General features: G+C 56.4%; 1 protein-coding gene across 3 annotated transcripts; it reads right to left on the bottom strand.

Moving 5' to 3' along the window:
* Nucleotides 1–672: 672 nt before the first annotated feature.
* On the bottom strand, nt 673–19,086 carry SCAF1 (SR-related CTD associated factor 1). 3 transcript variants are annotated; one of them, XM_049900987.1, is made up of 11 exons: nt 17,568–19,086; nt 14,712–14,825; nt 14,421–14,478; nt 13,626–13,720; nt 13,020–13,120; nt 12,817–12,932; nt 6,250–9,048; nt 5,605–5,687; nt 5,171–5,389; nt 1,376–1,504; nt 673–1,088 (listed from the first exon to the last, which is right to left on the bottom strand). In XM_049900987.1, exons 2-11 carry the CDS (start codon nt 14,817–14,819, stop codon nt 897–899), a joined length of 3,900 nt encoding a protein of 1,299 aa, XP_049756944.1. In that variant the 5' UTR covers nt 14,820–14,825; nt 17,568–19,086; the 3' UTR covers nt 673–896. The 3 variants fall into 3 exon arrangements, with proteins under 3 accessions (XP_049756944.1, XP_049756945.1, XP_049756943.1); XM_049900988.1 differs by lacking the exon at nt 17,568–19,086 and adding an exon at nt 17,369–17,534; XM_049900986.1 differs by lacking the exon at nt 17,568–19,086 and having other exon boundaries at nt 14,712–17,534.
* Nucleotides 19,087–19,123: the final 37 nt, after the last annotated feature.

Genomic DNA, 19,123 nt, shown 5'->3' with positions numbered 1-19,123 from the left:
TGTTTGCCCAACCTGCCTGGTCCGGAATGATCCTGACAGACATTCAGTGAGCAGAGATCTCCCTACCCAGGCGTGCCCATCTGGGGGAGCCTTGGGCCCCTCCACAACTCAACTCAAATCCTGCTGCGAGACTTTAAGTCCCTTCTTCTCCCCGGGCCTTGGCGCCATCCCTGACTCGGCATGTGAACCTGGCCACTCTGTGCCTTGGTTTCCCTTACCATCTCAGGAAGGTAGATTAGGTCGCCCTACACTCACAGGGCCGCTGAAGAGAATCTAACTTAATGGGGGACAAACAGCCCAATTCTAGGGGCAATTCTGAGGTAGCAAATAGTACCTAGCTACCCCAAACCCAGAAGACACTGGTCAGGTGGGGCCTGGGACCCCTGAACCCCCTACCACCACAACTGTCTATTAACACTACTAACAACTAAGTTTTACCAGGAGATTACTACACACCAGCGTTATTCTAAGTGTTTTCTCTGCCTATGTCTTACTTAACCCTCACAATGGCCTAGGAGGGAGGTACTATTACTGTGCCCATCTTACAGATGAGAAGACTGAGACCAATAGAGCCTATTCTTCCAGCTGCCGACCTTCAGACTCAGGCCAATTTGTCTCTGAGAAGAAAGGGCTAAAAGGATGGCTCCGGGGTAACATTTCATGAAATCTTTAATGAAATTCAGGGCAAGGGGCATGAACAGAGGGTGGGGGCAATGGGGGGATAGGCTTGGGGGCAGGCAGATGGGCAGGGGGCTGGGCAGGGCAAGGGGCTGTCCTCTTCCCCACACCAACCCTCCCCCGATCATCCCACTGACGGGGGAGAGGAAGCAGGGAGGCAGAGCCATAAATATGTCCAGATTTTCAGAGGCAAGTGAGGGGTGGGACCGTTGGGGGCCTCAGAGAGGGGGCAGGGGTAAGCCCGGGCCGCCCTTGTCCGGGGGCCCCGGCTCTTTAGGTGGCCGAGGGGGGCCTGGGGGGTCCCCAGGCTTGCGGCCGTGCTTGCGGAAGTAGCGGTAGCGCTGGACGTAGGCCCGCACCAGGTTGCTCACCTTGACCGGGTTGATCTCCCCGCTTTTGCTGTGGCAGATCTGGCAGGCAAGGGGACAGCTGGAGTCACCGCCACCCCATGGGGCCCTCCACCCAGGACTGTGGAGCTCAGCTTGGGACTGGAATGGGAGCCAGTCCCCAACGTCCAGGCCAACGCCCCCACTTATTCCCCTGACAGCTCACAACACCAGCGGCACAGGCCCGGGGGGTGGCGCGAGGCCACTCTGCCACCTCCATTTGACTGCACTCTGTCCCTCTGACACCCACCCTCATCTCTCTGCACATGTGCATCTCCCCATCTCTTCCTCCATCCCCGTCTGTGCCCCACCTTGTGGACAGCCTTCCTCAGGATGTCCTTGTACTCCTCCTTGGTGATGTCCTTCTTCTGGTAGTACGGCTTGATGGCCAGCTTCACCTCCTCCACTGCCCGCTCCTGCGTGTGCAGCTTCTTCAGATACTGTGGTGTGGGAGAGGGGACAGAGATGGTTGCTGGAGTCCTGCAGAACTCCGGGCTCCACACACCTCTTCCTGCCTGCCTCCTTGGCAAGCAATCTACACCTCTAAGTGAAGTCCTGCTTTAGGGTCTGTCCTGCGCTCCTCTTGCTGCAGTCATCCCGACCACAGGCCAGGCCTGGATATGTCATTGAGCCTCCTCTGAGCTGGGCCCCAGGCTGTCCCAGGCCTGACAGTGACCACTACATATTTTCCCTGCCCTCACAAAGGTTGTGATCCGGTGAGGGGACAAATGTTAGTAAAACTATTACTACCATTTGTCATTGTGGGGCAATGGATCGCTTTTATGTGGCCTTTCTCACCATGGTCTTTTAACTCCCACCAAATGAGAATGGGGCTATGCAAATGAGGAGCTTGTGGCCCACAAAGGGGATTGAATAGTTTGCTAATAATGCAAATAAGGTACATGGCACCCTTGTCGGAGAGGGACTATGCAAATAGGGTGTATGGAACGCTGACAAGGGGACTGATCAGTTTAGCCATCCTGCTAGGCTTAAAATGAGCCATCCCAGAAGCAACGGGGTCCCCACTACCACCAAAAAGAGAGAGAGCAAAGTCCATCATTTGGACCTGGGGTCTCTGTACTGAGAACCTCCTAGACTCAGAAGACAGAGAGAGAGCTGTAACACCGAGATGGCATGAGACAGAAGTGGTGGCAGAGAAATGGCAGCAGCAGAACCAGTAGACTGGTATGAGATGGTGCAGGGTACTTCCTGGCCTGCAGTGGGGGAGCTGACACCCAGGGCAAGAGCTGAGTACCTTTGGGCCAAGGCTCACTGGCCATGTAGGGTGCCTCAGGGCACTTATTTGTGAAGCTAAAGAGCTTTTAACACCTGTCTGAGCAGGGCAGGGGCTGGGCTGAGGGACTGAAGGCCAGAGAGACCTGGCTGCAGGCACAGCTGAGAAGCTGTGTTGACCAAAAACTATATCCTGAGTTGTTCCTAATCCTGAATTATAACCTGTTACTTCCCTAATAAGCCTCATAACTTTGAGTATGGTCTGTGAGTTCTGTGTGGCCATCGCAACGAATTATTGAACTCAACAGAGAATTACAGTGCTGGGGAGGAATGGCTGGTGCCAAAATTGGTAAAAAGGTTGGAGAGACCTCCGCCTCATAGGAATCAGCCTTGGGCTGTTGATGCCTATAACTATCCTCCCCTCTTATAAAGTTAGATGAGCGGGTCCAATGATGACCACCATTTTTACAGTCATCAGACCCAGCAGGGCTTATTCTGATGACAGCTGGAACCCATCACCAGGCCTTTCTGTGGGGAATGATGAAATCTAGTTCTGGCTGCTAAGTAGATGGCAGGGCTGGGGACACGGGGGAAGGGGTGCAGGATTCTGGCGGGAAGCATAGCAGAGGCTGGTGTGGCCGAGCTAAAGACTGCTGGAAGGCTGTGAGTGCAGGGTGGCTATCGGGCACACTGGTGTGGGGGAATCCCTGAGACCTGGGGTGAGCGACTGCTCCTAAGGGCACTGAGTAAGACGGCACACAGAGGATGCAGAACAGGCTGGGCCCAGAGCAAGGACTCAAGCCCTGGGGTGTGTGCTGCTCTCAGGTGGACGGCTGTGGGGACCAAAAGCGCAATGGACAGGGAGCATGAAGAAAGCAGAGCCTCCCAGGATGGGCCCTCCGCCTGTGGCTGGCAGCAGACGGAGGCTGAAGCCCTGTGGGTGGAGCTGCTGAATCCCTCGATGCCTCAGGGCAGAGCTCAGCAAAAGCAGGTAGACAGTCCCAAGCAGAGGGTGAAGGGACAGCCACCACCCTGGGGATGTTACCAATCTGAGCTGGGCATCTACTGCCTCAGGGCCAAGGCTAACAGCCTTCAGGGGCCAACCTATCTCAGGCTAGACCAGCCTCCCACCTGATGGGCTTTCCTGGCAGGATATTTGCAGGCACTGGGTGGGAACCTTGGACTTCCCGAGCTGTCAGGAAGTGGGTTTCTCAAGAGATACAGCCCACACAAAGTGTCGTTCCCAACATCCACCTCAGATGTGGTAAAGGAGGACCCAGGAGCTTGGTGCTGGTTATGGGGCCCTTCTTGTCCCCATCCTGCCACATGTGGCATGTGCCAGGGACAAGTGGCTATCTATGCTAGGCTGTACCCCACCTGCTGCATTCTCAAGTGGGCACTTGGGGCTTTACTCTGCCTCCCCTCTGGCACTGCACACCAGGGATCAGGGTGGGTGGCACTGCCACCTGGCTAGAGGCAGTTGGACCATAATCATTTAGGTCTGACCTAAAGAAAAACGGCCCCCAGAGCCTGGAGCAGGGGTCAGATGTATGTGAACAAAAACCCATGTTTGTATTTGCCCGGCACCATCCTTCCTGCCTCTGCCTGGGAACAGCATCTGGATTTTTCTTTTATAAGCCACCCTCTCCCACTAACACAAAAAGATGGGGAGGACGAGAGAGAGTTGGATAATCAAGAATGGGTAGGCCATGTTGTTGTTGTTGTTGGGTGCCATTAGAGCTAATAAAACTCACGGTGATCTCATGGGACAGAGCAGAACTGTCCCATAGGGTTTTCTTGGCTGTAATCTTTACGGGAGCAGATGACCAGGCCTTTCTCTTGCAGAGCCACTGGGCGGGCTGGAACTGCCAACTTTTCCATTAGCAGCCAAGCATTTAATCACGAGGATAGACTGCAGTGAGTGTAAATTTGTGTGTGTGTCTATACACATACAGGCACACGCATACATACACATACACACATATGATAACATACATACACAATAGTATAGACATATGAATATATACAGTTGTTTCTCATTATTTGTAATTATTTTCTATAAAATCACCACAAATGCTAAATTAGCAAATACTGAACCGCTGCCCTAAGGGAAATACTGGGTTAGGTTCCTGCAAGCCTCTGGTCACAACATTTATATCAACTGGTCAACAGGGCACCTTGGTTTATGTATGTTTCTGTTCAAAGGCATCTTATCAGACATACATCGTTAATTCACTGGCATTGAACTCATGGCCAGTAGCACTGTAACTCGCACCTGAGAGAAGCTCATCCATCCCATGTTACTTTCTTGGTAAGCCACATCACAACCTTCTTGCACTTAGAAACACCAGACACCGCTTTAGCACTGTGCTTGGGGACTGTTTTAAACAGTGAAATCACCAGAAAGAAGTAAAACAATGTGAAAAACGTGACACTAAATGGATTATGAAATGGGCACTCACTTACAACCTGTGGTTGAAATAAGAAGGCAGAGCATCGCCTTGTTCCACCTTAGCTAGGGACATGTGCGTTGAGGTACACACATTCTTCGCCACCTGCACGTGTCCACAAAATGCTGGGAAAGTGCCAGAGATACTGATTTGGGGGCTACAAATAGATTTCAGTACGTAGGCAAATTTGCAGATGTGGAATGAATAATGAGGATCGACTGTATTCTGTTTTTTGAATGTGCCCCTCACCCTGTTTCCATTCGCCCACGTGAGTGGGATTCTAGTTCTTCACAGTTTCAGGAACTGTTTCGAAGCCCTTGTCAGCATGGCCGTTCCCTCTGGGCCCCTGCATCTCAGCATTTGTCTCTGTCCCTGTCCTCTGTGAAACATTATCATTGATCCCCTGACCCAGCCCTAGCTCACCTTGTCTGTGTCCCCACGTCCCTCAGAGCTGCTGCTGCCTTCTCTCTTGTCAGATGCTGCAGCCAGCCCTGTGGGGGTGGGCGGGGTCGAGCCGCAGCCCCCAAGGGGGAGGCTGCCAGGAAGCAGGTAGTTGGAGGGGCCAGGTGGCAGGCCTAAAGAGGTGGGCACAGGAGCTGGGGTCACCCCCAGACCTGAGGGGGGCTTCCTGTGGCTGAGGATCTGTGGGAAGAGGGTGGAGGGAAAATGAGAAAATGGAGGTGGAGGAGAGATGGGAATGTTTGCCCCACCCACCCTGATTTTCCCAACAGCCCTGGGGCCACAGGCTCCTCTTACGGCCTTGCCCCCAAGGCCTGCTGGGGGTAGTGGTTCCTCTCCTGGCCTGAGGCTGGGGATAAGAGGAGGGGCTGCAGGGATTCCTCCCAAGGAGAGCCCACCTGGTTGGTGGCCTGGATCAGCTCCTGGGCCTTTGCTCGGCTGGCCAGGTTGGCTTCTTCCATTTTGAAGAGAAGTGCAGTGACTGCAACAGGCGAGGGGACAAGAGGGGGTGGGGTAGGAGTTGACATGAGAGAAAGCGGTGACCTTCCCCTGGCACCCGCCACCCACCACCTACCCTAAGTCCCTGGACAGGCCATGCAGCCTCACACTCAGAGCTGGAAGAGGGGCCTTGGCTGCTGAAAGAATACCCCACCCACCTGGTGTGTTCTTGGTACTCAAGCTCTGTGGCTAGGGGGAGGTGTGGCCTGGTCACTTGATGACAAGGTGGTAGCAGGAGTAAGACCATTATCTCTTGCACCCAGGCCTGGGCTCTCTCCCCACTTCCGGGGTTTGGCAGGGGCTGTTGGCTCCTAAGAGGCCTGGCCTCTCCTGCTCACCATATTCTCCTTGTTGCCTCCAACAACTCCACCCCAGTCCAGCTCCATGCATAGCCCAGGACATGCCCACCCACCAGTCTAGGCCAGCCTCAGCCTGTCCCCCTCTGCTCCAGTGCCCAGATACCTAGGATCCCCCCCGGACAGGACCTGAACGTCTCAAGCCCACCTAGGCCCTCCCAGTCGGCCCCAGCCCCCAGGGACACTCACGGGCTAAGACGCCACTGGTGGTGCAGTCCACACCAGCCGGCAGGTTCCAGGGCATGGGTGGGGGCAGTGTGGGCAGCTGGGAGACACGGGTGGCTGGCCCGTCCTCAGCCCCCGAGTCACCAGCGGTGGAGCCCGCACTCGGGGCAGCGCTGGGGGCAGCTGCAGCTGTGCTGGTGGCTGTGGTAGTGGCAGGCTGCTGCTCTTCCTCCTCTTCTTCCTCCTCCTCTTCTTCCTCCTCCTCCTCCTCCTCAGCCCCACCCCGAACCCCGGCCTCCTCGCTGGCCTCTTCAGGCAAGAAAGAGACCTCAGGTGTCTTGCAGCTGCTGTCCACGGTCTGGGAGTCGGGGGTAAGCACAGGGGGTGGAGGGGCTGCCTTGGGTGGTGGGGTGCTGGGTGCCTTGGTCGCCCGCTCCTCTCCAGACCACGACGTCTCTTCAGCACCCTTGGCCCCAGTAGCCTGGCTGCAGCTATCCGCCTTGGACTTCTTTAGCGTCACAGGGCCGCCACCCCCACTGCTCCCCCCACTCCGCACCTTTTTCCGGGTCTTCGATGGCTTAGTCTTTCCCTTGGTCCCCTTGGCTTTCTTGGCACCAGCCTTGGCCTTGACCTTGGTCTTCTTGGGCTTGGTACTGCCTGGTGCAGCTTTGGCCACCTCAGCAGGGGCCCGCTCGTCAGGCTTGAGGAAGGGCGAGCGGCTCTCACGGTCACGGCTGAACTTGACGCCGATGGAGCCCAGGCCAGCTGATGTGGCCTCCTTGGCTGGGGTGGTGCTGCTGACACCCTCCCGGATCAGTACAGCCACTTTGGACTGCAGCTTCACTTTCCGGGAGGAGCAGGAGGAGGAGGAAGAGGACGAGCCAGAGCCACTGCTGACCGGTGGCTTCGGCGGGGGCCCTGAGGCGGGCACCAACTCCTTGGAGGGTCGGGCCTTCTTGGATGACCTGTCCCTGTCCCTGTCCCGGTCACCCCCGTCCAACGCCTTCCGCCGTGACCCCTTCTCACGGGAAGAGGAAGCCGCCCTGGACCGGCGCCGATCCCTCTCGCTGCTCTTGCCGCCCCGTTCCTCGCCACTCAGTCCTTCCGAGTCATACAGGACCTCCCGCTTGGGTGATGAGGTGGGGGCCGGAGAGGAGCCCCGGGGGTCAGACTTGTCGGGCCGGCCTACCGTGATGGTCCGCTTGATGGCGAAAAGGTCATGGTCCGTGAGGTCCTGGATGGAGGGTGGCACAGCTCCCCGGCGGCGGCTGTCCCGCTCACTGCCGGACATAGCGGAGCTCGAGGGCGGCGGAGCAAGGATGGAGGCCTTCTCTGTGGCACCATCCCCAGACCGCTTCTCACCCCGTGACCGTGACCTCTTCTTCTTCTTCTTGCTGCTGCCGCCGTCCCGGTGCTTGCCACGGTGCCGCTCCCGCCGTGAGGATGAGGATGAGGAGGTGGCTGGTGGCGGGGAGGCTGACCGCCGCCGCCGGCGCCGCTTCTCCCTAGAGCGGGAGCGGCGGCTGCCTCCACGGCGGCGGTCGGCACTGCGGGAGCGGGAGCGGCGGCGGGTAGAGCGGGAGCGGGAGCGGCGGCGGGACGAGGACGAGGCGTGGGAACCTGGCTTGCGGTCCCGGGAGCGGTGCTTCTTTGAGTCCCAGACAGTGGCGGGGGCGGGCGTGGCAGGCTGGTTGCCGGCTGAGGATGAGGTGGCCTCCTTGGCCTCACCGCTACCGCCGTGGCGCTTGCGGTCCCGCTTAGACTTCTTGCGGGCAGGTGGGCCAGTGGGGGCAGTGGCGGCCGGCACGGCCGGGGATGCCGAGCGCTGGCGGTAGCGCTCACGCCGCTGCGTCAGGATCTTTCGACGGAGGTCCAAGCCCCCCCAGCGGATGTCAGTGGCTGGCGGGGCAGGGGCCGGCTCCCCAAGGTCCACTTGCAGGGCCCCCTCGCCGTCTGACTCGGCGTGCAGTGACAGAAAGTCATCGCCCTCAGGAGCCCGGGGTGCAGGCAGCTGTGGCGGGGGCTGGGCCACAGGGGGCACCGAGGCTGGGGGCCGGGCACGGCTACTGGGCCGGAAGAGGGAGGATAATGCCAGCCTGGGCTCCTCCTCAGGCTGCACAATCTCGCCCTCCTCAATCTCAGAGTCTGCCGGGGGCAGCAGGGGTGGTGGGAAGGCAGCGCTGCCGGCCGTCACCACCTCCACCGAGACCTTGCCTTCACGACAAGCCTCCGCCTCAGTCCCCACCACAAAGACACGCCGGCGGGTGGCCCCATCAGCTCGCGTGGAGTCTGCCTGGGGCGGGGTGCCCGGTGCAGGAGCCGGCTGCTGGGGTGGGGGGTCCGGGTGGGGGCTCTCGTCACCTGGGAAGTCCTGGCTTAGACTGTTGTCATCATAGATGCCCGCCAGGGTCTCTGAGATGCGGCTGATGCTCTGCGACAGGCCTTCTTCCTCCTCCTCTTCCTCTTCTTCCTCTTCCTCCTCTTCCTCTTCCTCCTCTGGCGAGGGTGTCCCCGCTGAGGAGCTGGGGTTAGAGCCGGTGGGGTCGAAGGGGTCGTACTTCTGCTCCGGAGCAGGTGGCGGGGAGTAGGCTTCGTCAGTGGGGTGGAAGGGGTCGTAGATGTCGAATCTTGGAGCAGGCGGAGCTGGGGGTGCGGGGGGAGGTGGGGGTGGTGGAGGGGAAGGGGAGGATGATGACGGGGAAGGGGAAGGCGAGGAAGAGGCTGAGGAAGGGGCAGGGGGTGGGGCGGGGCCCCCGTCTCCAGTGCCCAAGGTGAGGAGATGACGGGCACAGGTGGGTCGAGACACATGGGACTGCGGAGAAACTGCAACAGAACGGGGACAGCATGGGGGGTCAGGGAGCGCTGCCCAATCTCCTGGCCTGGCCCCGACCCTCCTGCCAGCTCAGGACAACAGCAATGGCATGAGCCAGCACACAGCACTTTTTCACATAAGGCACGCAGCAGTCCTCTCTGCACAATCCACACGCTGCTCCCATCAACTCGACACAACAGGTGCAGCCACCTGACACAGGAGGAAGCTGAGGCACAGAGAGCAGAAGCACCTTGCCCAAGGTCACACAGAGCAGGCGCAAAGTCAGGGTCAAATCCAGTCAGCCTGCTCACGAACCCAAACAGGTAGCAGTGGTCTCACCCCAGGCAACACCCACTCTCCCTGAAGCCTTGAAACCACCCCGAGAGAGGACAGAAGAGGAGACAGAGGCCAGGTCAGGGGAGCCGCAGTTCACGCCTAAGCTGGCCTCCAAGTACCACGCGCATCCCAGACTGCTGCACCTGCTGCCTCTGAAGCAGGCAACCTATTTTATACAGGGGACCACACGAGGGCAACACGGTAACATGCTGTCCCCAGGCCAGAGGCAGGTGGCCAAGCTGGGGAGCCGGGCAGCCTGCGTCCCCCTGCACTCTGCACCGGGCCCCATCCAGAGATGTCACTGACTGAACATGATGAAAGCAATGGGTGCTTGGGCCCAGCACCATGCCTTCGTGCAGGACTGTGGGGGCCCTGGGAAGATCCCACTGCACTAAGCACTAGCGCCTCAACTCACACGGAGACCTCGTGATTGCGCCACTATTGGCCAGGTCAGCACAGTCCCACCCCAAGGCCACACTCTCTTGACGTAGTACCACAAGGTCCCATGCGGAAGCTAGCTCAGAGTCGTGCAGGGGTAGCATCAGGAACAAACAGCAACATACATCACTGAGAGTCACCTTCTGGGTCCCCACCCCAGGCTCCAGCCCTCACTAACATGCTCTTGAATAAACACCATGGTCTCGGACAAGCAACGTGGTCTCAGACAAGCAACACCACCCCTCTCTGCCTCAGTTCCTTCCCCAACAAAAAGAAGTTCAAATGGAACAACCAGAATGGAGATCATGACAACGTTCACGTGTTGTGACAAAGGTAACCAATGAATCCAAACAATCTGTGTAGAAATTGTTGAATGGGAACCTAAACTGCTGTGTAAGCCTTCCCTGAAAACACGATAAAATATCTCCTTACGATAAAAAACCATTCTGTCAACACCTTTTTACTGATCACCTGTTTTGAGACAGGCGCTTTGTGGGGGACTCTGGCTGGACCAGTGAACAAAACACAACAACTTCTGCCTTCATGCTCAGTTGGGGAGACAGGCTTGTATCCATGAGCCAAATGCACAATCTGGCAGCTGCTGAGGGCCAAGGGGGAACACTGCGCAGGGAAGGAGATGACAGTGTCCCCTCACAGGGAGAGATGGATTAACGGGTGACCGCCCAGAAAGAACTGGGGCTGCATGCGCGCGAGCGCTCCCCACCCTCACTGTCGCCATCAGTGCTCTCAGCCTATGATGGGCTACTGACTGGAACCATCGGCACACTCAAGACTACCAAATCTTTACATCATTTTTATACAGGAAAAGATCGTGTGAGTTTTACTTTCCCTTTTCTAAGTTCTTAACACGGTCCTAGGAGTCCCTGTGTGGCACAAACAGTTAAGCACTCAACTTCAGAAAGGCTGAAGGTTCGAACCCACCCAGAGGCACCTCAGAAACAGGCCTGATGATCTGCTTCTGAAATGTCACAGCCTTGAAAACCCTATGGAGCCATCCTGCTCTGCACACATGGGGTCACCAGAAGTCAAAACAGAACCAAGAGCAACTAACAACGACGTGTTCCAACTGAAAAAGACAAAAAACACCCGGTAGAAGATAAAAAATTGCCCCCAGAGCCCCCCTGAAAACAACACCTGTTAGGATCCAGATATATCTGTATTGTTTAGATCGGGAATCTACTAACCACAGGCCAGGGCCAAATCTGGCCCAAGACTTGTTTTTGTAAATAAAGTTTTATTGGAACACAGTCATGCACGTTTACTTATAACAGTGATGAAAACTGCTTCTGTGTTATAAGGACAGAGTTGAGTCGTTAGAATAAAGTCCCTATAGCTCACAGAGCTGAAAATATTTACTATCTGGTCCCTTATGGAAAAAATTTGCCAACCCCTGGCGTAGATCATTTTCATACAACTGTTAGTACACTGATAAAAACATTTTTAAGATCAAGATTTTCTTTCCTAAGTAGCAGCTATTGCTGCCTTTCCTCCTGTGCCAAGTACTGATAAGCCTTAACTCAACGTGGCTCCTGTGAGGTGACCTCCCGTGGCCTCATGGGTGCCCTGGGATGGAGGCGAATTAGCACCCCCATCTCACAGAGGTGAAAAACACCCAGCATGGAGCCTAGCACCGAGAAAGAGGCAGCTCTCTCTGCAGAGCTGAGCTGTGCTGCAGTCACAGGGCAGGAACTGATACACCTGGGCAGGGCCAAATAATGACTTCCGTGGGTTCCTGCTTCCATAAAAGAAATAATAAAAATGCTACTTCATGACTACCTTGGTGAAAAGATGAAAACCACCCAGGCTGGGTCCTTTATTATCTATTCATCATTGTTAACACATTCCTTCGCTTTTTCTGATTTTGTTGTTGCCGTGTGCCGTCAAATCAATTCAGACTTACTACGACCCCACATGACAGAGCAGGAGTGCCCCATACAGTTTCCTAGGCTGTAATCTTTAGAGGCAGGTCGCCAGGTCTTTTACCCTCGGAGTGGCTGGTGGGTTCAAACTGCCCACCTTTCAGTTAGTAGCTGAGTACTTAATTGTTGCACCACCAAGGCTCCTTCTTCTGAGTTTAGAAAAATTGAAAACACTTTCATCGGCCCCTGAAAGTGTCATGGGCTCCAGGTCCTACATGTCCTGTGGCTAAAAGTTAACTCTGCAGCTGTAAAACAAGGCCAGGTACATGTGACCTGGCACAGCAGGATATGCGAGACATGGTCTGCGGTGGCACTGTGGCCCATAGCTGGCCTAGTGCTACACCAATGCCACCTGCACCTTCCTCTCCTCTCTCCCTGTCCCCAGTGTCTATGTCACACAGAGCAAAGTCTGAGCCCAGAGTCGGGGGCAGCAGCATCAGCATCACCTGGGAACTTGCTAGAAATGTCGGTTCCCAGGACCCACCCAGACCTGCTGAAGGGGATGTTCTGGGGTAGGCTCAGCAGTCTGGGTTATAACGAGTCCCCCAGGGGACACTGATGGTGCTCCCATCTGAGAACCACAGTCTAAACTGCTCAGAGAAACTGCTGGAAGTGGGGTGGGAGCAGGTTTTTCCTTGGACAGGTACACGCAAGAGTGGAACACTGGGGCTTTAGATTCACACAGACCAGCTTGGGACCCAGTACTGCCACGAACAACCCGCTGTGTGACCTGAAGCAAGTGCCTCATCTGGATGAAGGAAATGCTAAGAGCCCACCTTCTGGGAAGGCATATTTGCAATGCAGTTATGCAGGTACACAGGGCACCTCACAGGTACCCAGGTGCCTCACATGTGGAAGCTGCTGGGACGTGGCAACTCTCACGTCACTTTTTATCCTACTTACATCTGTACGTACGTACAGGCTTCGATGCCATCTAACGTGAAGAAAATGTTAAAATAAGGATCTAACTGTCTAAATGACAAAGTCACCACTACAACATCACTAAGAACAACAAGTCAACTCCCACACAACCCTGTGGCCGCTGTCCACCCTGGCCCCACATACCTGTTTTGCCCATCCTCCAGGCCTGGAGACGGGGCAGCAGGCTGGGCATAGACAGAGGGACAGGATCCCTGTCCCCAATATGGACCTCGGCCACCAGCTCCAGCATGTCCTCACTTCTGCAAGGTGGAAGGGGCGGTGAGCTTCAGGGCGCTTCCAGCTCCTGCACTGAGCAGCCTCTCCCCCTCCGGCTGCCCATTACTCACTCGCCAGGCTGGAGGTCCAGGCGGCTGGGCACCCAGGTGTCCGGGGGATCCAGAACGTTCACCAGGCCCGCAAGGAAGCCGTCCGCGGCCATGTCCAACACCTGGAATAGGCCAGAAGGGTTCCATGTTGTTTCTGCCCACGTAAGACCCAGAAATTCCATTTCTCCAGCCTCATCTACTCAGAAATCCCACATGAGACCGCAAGAAAACACAGGGATCCAACCCATTCCCTCATCCTGGCTGCCTTCAAGATTCAGGCCCAGCCCCTAGCCCCTCCAACACTGCCCCTGATCAGCACCTCAGACCCAGAAGTTCAGGCCCAGTCCCCTCCTCCCTCAGACCCAGGAATCCAAGCCCTGTCCCCCTCCTCCCCGAGACCTATGAGTCCAGGGCCTCGGCCCCCTCCTCCTTCAGACCCAGGAATCTGAGCCTCTGTCCTCCTCCCTCCCCCAGACCTAGGAGTCCAGGCCCCCGCCTCCTCTTCCCTCAGACCTGGAAGTCCAAGTCTCTAGCCTCCTCCTCCCTCAGACCCAGGAGTCTGGGCCCCCAAACCCCTCTTCCCTTGGACCCAGGGGTCCAAGCCCTGAGTCCCCTCTCCTTACTCACAGTAGCTGTGTCAGTACCCCCTGATTCTTGAACACGGGGCTCTGACTGCAGGCTCTGGCAGTGCTTCCACCCAAGGCCATGACACCGGGAGCCATCTGGAGAGAGAGATTCACATACAGTTTGGAGACAGGGAACAAGGTGTATTTCTCGTGAGAGAGGGGAAAGAGGTGCAGGACCCTTCTCTTGACAACGAAGCCAAGCCCCTCAGGTCTCCTGGCCTCAAATCACTGCCTCCCCACTCAGTCTCCCAAAGAATGTCCCCCACATCCCTTCTGATGCTTCCCGTTGGACCACAGGTATTCACCAAGCTGTTTTCCCACCTGTCCTCAGGAAGTCCAAATGCCTCAGCTTGGCATTCGAGACACACTGTGCCCTAGTCCCCACAGATCCTGCCTGCCAGCCCCCACGAACCACAGCGCAGTTCCAGAATGGGCCCCTGGGCCTTGGACAGGGCAATTCCATGCTGAGGTGTTCTTCATCTGGCGGCTCTAGCACGTTCTTAGAAACCCAGTGCGCCTGTTGTTCCCTCAGAAGCCTTCCCAGACCCCTTCTCTGACCCCGCTTCCTGCCATGCTAGCTCGGGTGAGCCACCAGCCTCCCACGGTGGCTTCTTCCACTGCAGCACCTATCGTCCTGTCTTGCCCTGTCTTCAATAGACTGTGAGCCCCACGCAGGCAGCCACTGGGTCTGACTCATCTCTGGCCCTGGGAGGCCTCAGAAGAGCCAATAAAGTTGGGATGAAGAATGCAGACATGACAGGACAGGGGGCTAAGGAGCAGTCAGAACTCACCCTACCTTTCTCATTTGACAGCTCCCCCTGCAGGGAACTCCCCACTGCCTGCTGAATGGCCCGCTGCAGAGAAGAAATCAGGGGTGGAGAGAAAGGGGGGGGGTCAAAGAATGCATGCAAAGGGCTCCCAACACCTGCTCCTTGGGAGACAAACATTCCAGACACCCGATAACCAGGCTAAAGGACGCCCTAGAACCCCAGCGTCCAGCTCCCAGCCCATCCTTCCCTCTGGGGCTCCTTGGAACATGGATTCCCAGCCCCTTCGTCGTGTACATCCAGGAGCCCAGGGGCCTCACCAGGATAAAGGCAGAAGGAGAAAGCGTGGGGTCTCTATCTGGTGGACTGTCGCCCCGATCCTCGCCCGACTCCTCTGTCTTCCCTCGAGACTCATCATCCTCCTCCATGGTCACCTGGCGGTCGAGTGGTGAGAATTTGGAGGGAAGGCCAAGGGGCAGCATGCGGAGTGGAAGCAGGGGCTGGACACAATGGCTCGTGGGCCTCCAATGCTGCCCCAACCAGCATCCTATTTGCGGGGTGCCCTCTTCTCCCGCTGCCAGTGCCCCCTGTACCCAAGCGAGACCCAGGCCCAGGGCTGCCTCCAGAGAAACAAGAGCAATTTCCTTCCCATCCCCCTGGACTATAGCTGCCTCTTCTGTCAAAAGGGGGCCCACCTAGACTCCTACCTCAACAATCCTCCCAGTCCCCACAGCTTCCCCTACAACCTAGCCAAACTCCAAGACCTTGTCCCCCACCCTCATAGGAGCCAACTCAACACCCAAATGTTTTTCTGTTGTGATGTCAAATACTGTGTTCTCCGGTCCCACAAATCTATCTTTCCCAAACTGAGGTATGCAATCGTGTGCTGAGAGGCATTCGGCACCATGCCTCAAACCCCACATGGCTTCCTAAAACATCAATTTTTCTCAACAGTAAGGGACCAGGAAAAATGTATTTATAGACTTAATATAAGGTGGAACTATCAGAGAGTGGTCTGCAAGACCAGTTTGCCACTTTTAAAACTAAAATGCTATGCTTTGGGAAGGTGTGCTGTCCCCCAGGCCCACCCTATGGAAGCACTATAGGCGCCTTGGTGAGGTCACAGAAATCCTAAGATTTTACTAGCCAGTCAGCCGTTGAAAAATCATCCTTCAGACTTGGGGGAATGCCTTGATTAAGGGGTTCAGGAAATACAATGACTTCAGCGGTAGGCGCTCCCAACTGTCAAATCAGCCACTCGGCAAACAACACCCAGTTGCAAAATTCAGAGCACACTTCAAGATCCCTAACTCCCAGCTCAGCTTGCTTATCTGTAAAATAAGTAGAAATGGCTGTAAATATCTAAACAAAACCGACCCCTGCCACATACTTGGCACATCTGAGGTGTTCAATATGGAGTTACAGTACTGATCACTGTTAGTCAAGGTCAGGCTTCCCCTTACAGCCTGTCTCCCCACTCCCCCCAGCTGCACACCTGCAATGAAAAGACTTCCTGCCCTAGTCTCACTCCCAATAGATTTCCAAGCGATCCCAAGCCCCCACATTGATTCTCCCAGTGCTCTAAGACTGCAGGCTCTTCCCTGGCCCCTATAAGCAAGGCTACCTGCTATAGAGATGTTCTCCACCGCTCCTCTACCCTGGCCTTTTACAAAGACACAAGCCTCCTTCCTCAATATGCATCAATCCCTTCAGCCCCTGTGGACAGCTCCCAGCCCAGAGCTGCTCTCCAGCACTTTTCAGGGAAGTCCATGCTGCCTGGAACAGTGATTGTCACAACGAAGCTCGGCTGACTCCAGACTTCCAGGGCCCACCAGCCCTCTGCAGTGTTCAAAGATGCTCCCTTGCTTGTGTAGACAAGACCCAGGCTCTGCAGACCCACCCACAGCCCCTTAGACATCCAAAGGCCCTGCGGACACTGCTAGGTCTCTCTAGATCAGTGTTTCCCAAATGACAGGGACTGAGAGTAGTTGAGTGCTTCACAAAACAGCCTATTATAAAAAGTTAATATAAACCAGTAGAAAACTCTTCACAGTATGTCACAAGAAGTAAGTGGAAATACTGCTTCCTGGAACTCTGACATTAATTAAATACCTCTGTAAGTATGTACTGGGTCTCAATGAAACTGTGTTTCGTACTACAGATCAAGGTCAAGAGTGTGAAAAACACTGCCTTAGATGATCCTATCTATACCTTCCTAAACTAAGGGGGACCGATTCTAACTCTCCCTATAGCCCCACGACAACGCAGGATTTTAAAATATTTTCCTTTTGAATTACTTTCTGAAGGGCAAGTACATTTAAGCTGAAAACAATTTCCGATACTCTTTTTTGTCTTATTTTCTGGACTCCAAAGGGCATTCATGTTTTCTCCAGGCTTTGAGACTGTATTCTGGCAGATGTACCCCCAGGTACTTCTGTTACCACACCCTACCCTGGTAGTCACACCCAAAGCCACCGAGATGGTTCCAGGCCCTTCTAAGTGCCCCCAGCCTCCTGTCATCCACATTAGACACTCCCCAGACCTTGGAGAGTCACTCAAGCCTCTTCATTACATCTCAGTATTTGCCTCCCTCCGTTGGTGGGCACATCCAACCCCCTGTGGATAGCCCTAAAAGACTTCTCAACCCTTGAATACTACTTCCAGGCCCGTTAAATGGCCCCAGGCCCATGCAGACGGGCCGCATCCTCCGACAAGTCCGTGTAGACACTTCCCAGCCCTAACAGAATCCCCCAGGAGCTCTAGATGGCTCTGCAGACTTCCCTCACCCCTAGGTACCTATCTCAAGATGGCCCCAGAACCCTGTGAACAGACCCCAGCCTCCGGTCAGCCCCAACAGTGCCTACAGACACGACCTAGGCCAGCTAGATGACGGAAGGCAGGCCCCAGTCTCGGTCCAGGCCCTGTGGATGCCCCCAATCGCCTCGAGAACACCCCGTAGACGCCCCCCGGCACCCACAGACGCGTCCCGGGGCCCTGGGAAGGCCCCCCGCTCGGCACCAGACTCCGCCGCCGCTTCCGGGCCCGAGGCCGCCCCGTTAAGCCCTCCAGGCCCCGCGGCGTGTGTGGAGGACCCCGACAGAACTAGCTATCCGACTCTGCCCCGCCCACCCCGATAGGCCCGAGCCCCACGGTCCCGGGCGCCGCCGCCATCTTACCCCGCCGCTCGGGCTGCGGCTCCGGCCCCGGCGCGGGGCGGGGCGGGCTGGGGCGGGGCTCGCGAGCCAAAGAGGTGAGAGGGGGCGGGACTAAGGCGCCGCGGAGCTTGCCGGGATTTCAAGTGCCGAGCACGGTGCCGTGGACGTTGGTGGGAAGCGGGTGGACTCGGCTTCCCAGGAGGCAGTGGAGCCGTCGGGCAGGGTTCGCGCGATGCACACCGGGAGGCGTAGTCCGCGCGTTGCCTCCGTCGCGCGGCGACAGCAAGAGGGTAAGAGGTGAAGTGGGCGGGGCTGTTGGAGCCCGCGATGAGGTCCCACCGTGCCCTGCGTCCGCGCGGAAAGGGTGGCGGAACAGGAAGTAGCGTAAAGAGGGTGCTCAGCAGGAAAAAGATGAAAGGGACTTGTAGTTCCGCAGAGTGGGCATGGAAAAAAAGCCGGGGAGGTTGGAGGCTCACTCCCGCCGACATTCTAAACCAAAACAAACCCGTTGCCGTGGAGTCGATTCCGACTCATGACGACCCTATAGGGCAGAGTAGAACTGCCTCCAGAGAGTTTCCAAGAAACGCCTGGTGGATTTGAACTGCGGACCTTTATGGTTAGTAGCCGTAGCATTTAACCACTACGCCACCAGGGTTTCTGCCCACGTGCTGGGGATACTAAAATCCTGACTGCCCAGTCCCCTCCAAATTTAGAACCGAGGAGCCCGGCCCCACAGCCTCCTCCTCGTTAAACCAAAAAAAAAGAACCAAACCCACTGATGTCGAGTCAACTCCGACTCATAGCGACCCTGTAAGGACAGAATAGAACTGCCCGACAGGGTTAGCAGACCAGCTCTTAACCACTACTCCACCAGGCTCCTCCTCCTAATTAGGACAAAGAAATCCGGACTTCTCCTATTCCTTTCATTTATAGCGGAGGAGTCCGGACTCACATTTACCTCCTTCGTTAGACTCGGGACCCAGCACTGCGGCCCCCAGGCCCCTCCTCTCTCAGACAGGGCATGCCCGATCTCTAGCTTGCATCTTACACGAGCACAAGTTCAGGTCCCCCCCCACCTTTGCCAATTCCCTCAGACCCAGAATTCCGGGCCCCCAGCCTCTCCAACTCCTGGACTCCAGAGTCCGGGTCCCCAATTCCCTCCTTTACCAAACCTAATAGTAAGGACCCGCAGTCCACATCGTCCCCAGGACCCCAGAGTCCAAGCCTCCAACCCCATCCTCTCTCAGGGACCCAGGAGTGTGGGCCTTTTCTTTTCTTCCAGGACCCAGAGATCCTGGCCCCAAGCCCTTTCTGGTCCAGGCGTCTGGGCCTGGGCGAGTTGGTTCATGGGTTAGGAATGCAGTGATCTCACGGCTCCTCCCTGCCCCGTTACCCGGCTGTCCCCCTCCAGGGCCCCAGCAACCCTCCCAGTCTATCTTCCGTTTGGCTAGGACAGCGGGAACCGGAAGCTCGGGTCCCTTAGCAGGCCGACTCCAGCATCCAGCTTAGACACCCTGATTGGAGCTTGGCTAGTATCCCATGTTGGAGGTGGAGCGTCCCCTCAGGAGCTGCTCCTG

The sequence above is a fragment of the Elephas maximus genome, chromosome 11 (genome assembly GCF_024166365.1).
Source record: "Elephas maximus indicus isolate mEleMax1 chromosome 11, mEleMax1 primary haplotype, whole genome shotgun sequence".
NCBI lineage: Eukaryota > Metazoa > Chordata > Mammalia > Proboscidea > Elephantidae > Elephas > Elephas maximus.
This window is presented reverse-complemented; position numbering and strand designations above follow the sequence as displayed.

Excerpts from the sequence above, each read along its gene's own strand:
- SCAF1 (XM_049900986.1), bottom strand. The coding sequence starts at position 14,873 with ATGCTGCCCCTTGGCCTTCCCTCCAAATTCTCACCACTCGACCGCCAG. Across the intron at positions 5,688-6,249 it reads CACCAGTGGCGTCTTAGCCC|TCACTGCACTTCTCTTCAAA; the intron begins GTGAGTGTCCCT and ends CGCCTGTTGCAG. Across the intron at positions 1,089-1,375 it reads TGAGGAAGGCTGTCCACAAG|ATCTGCCACAGCAAAAGCGG; the intron begins GTGGGGCACAGA and ends CTTGCCTGCCAG.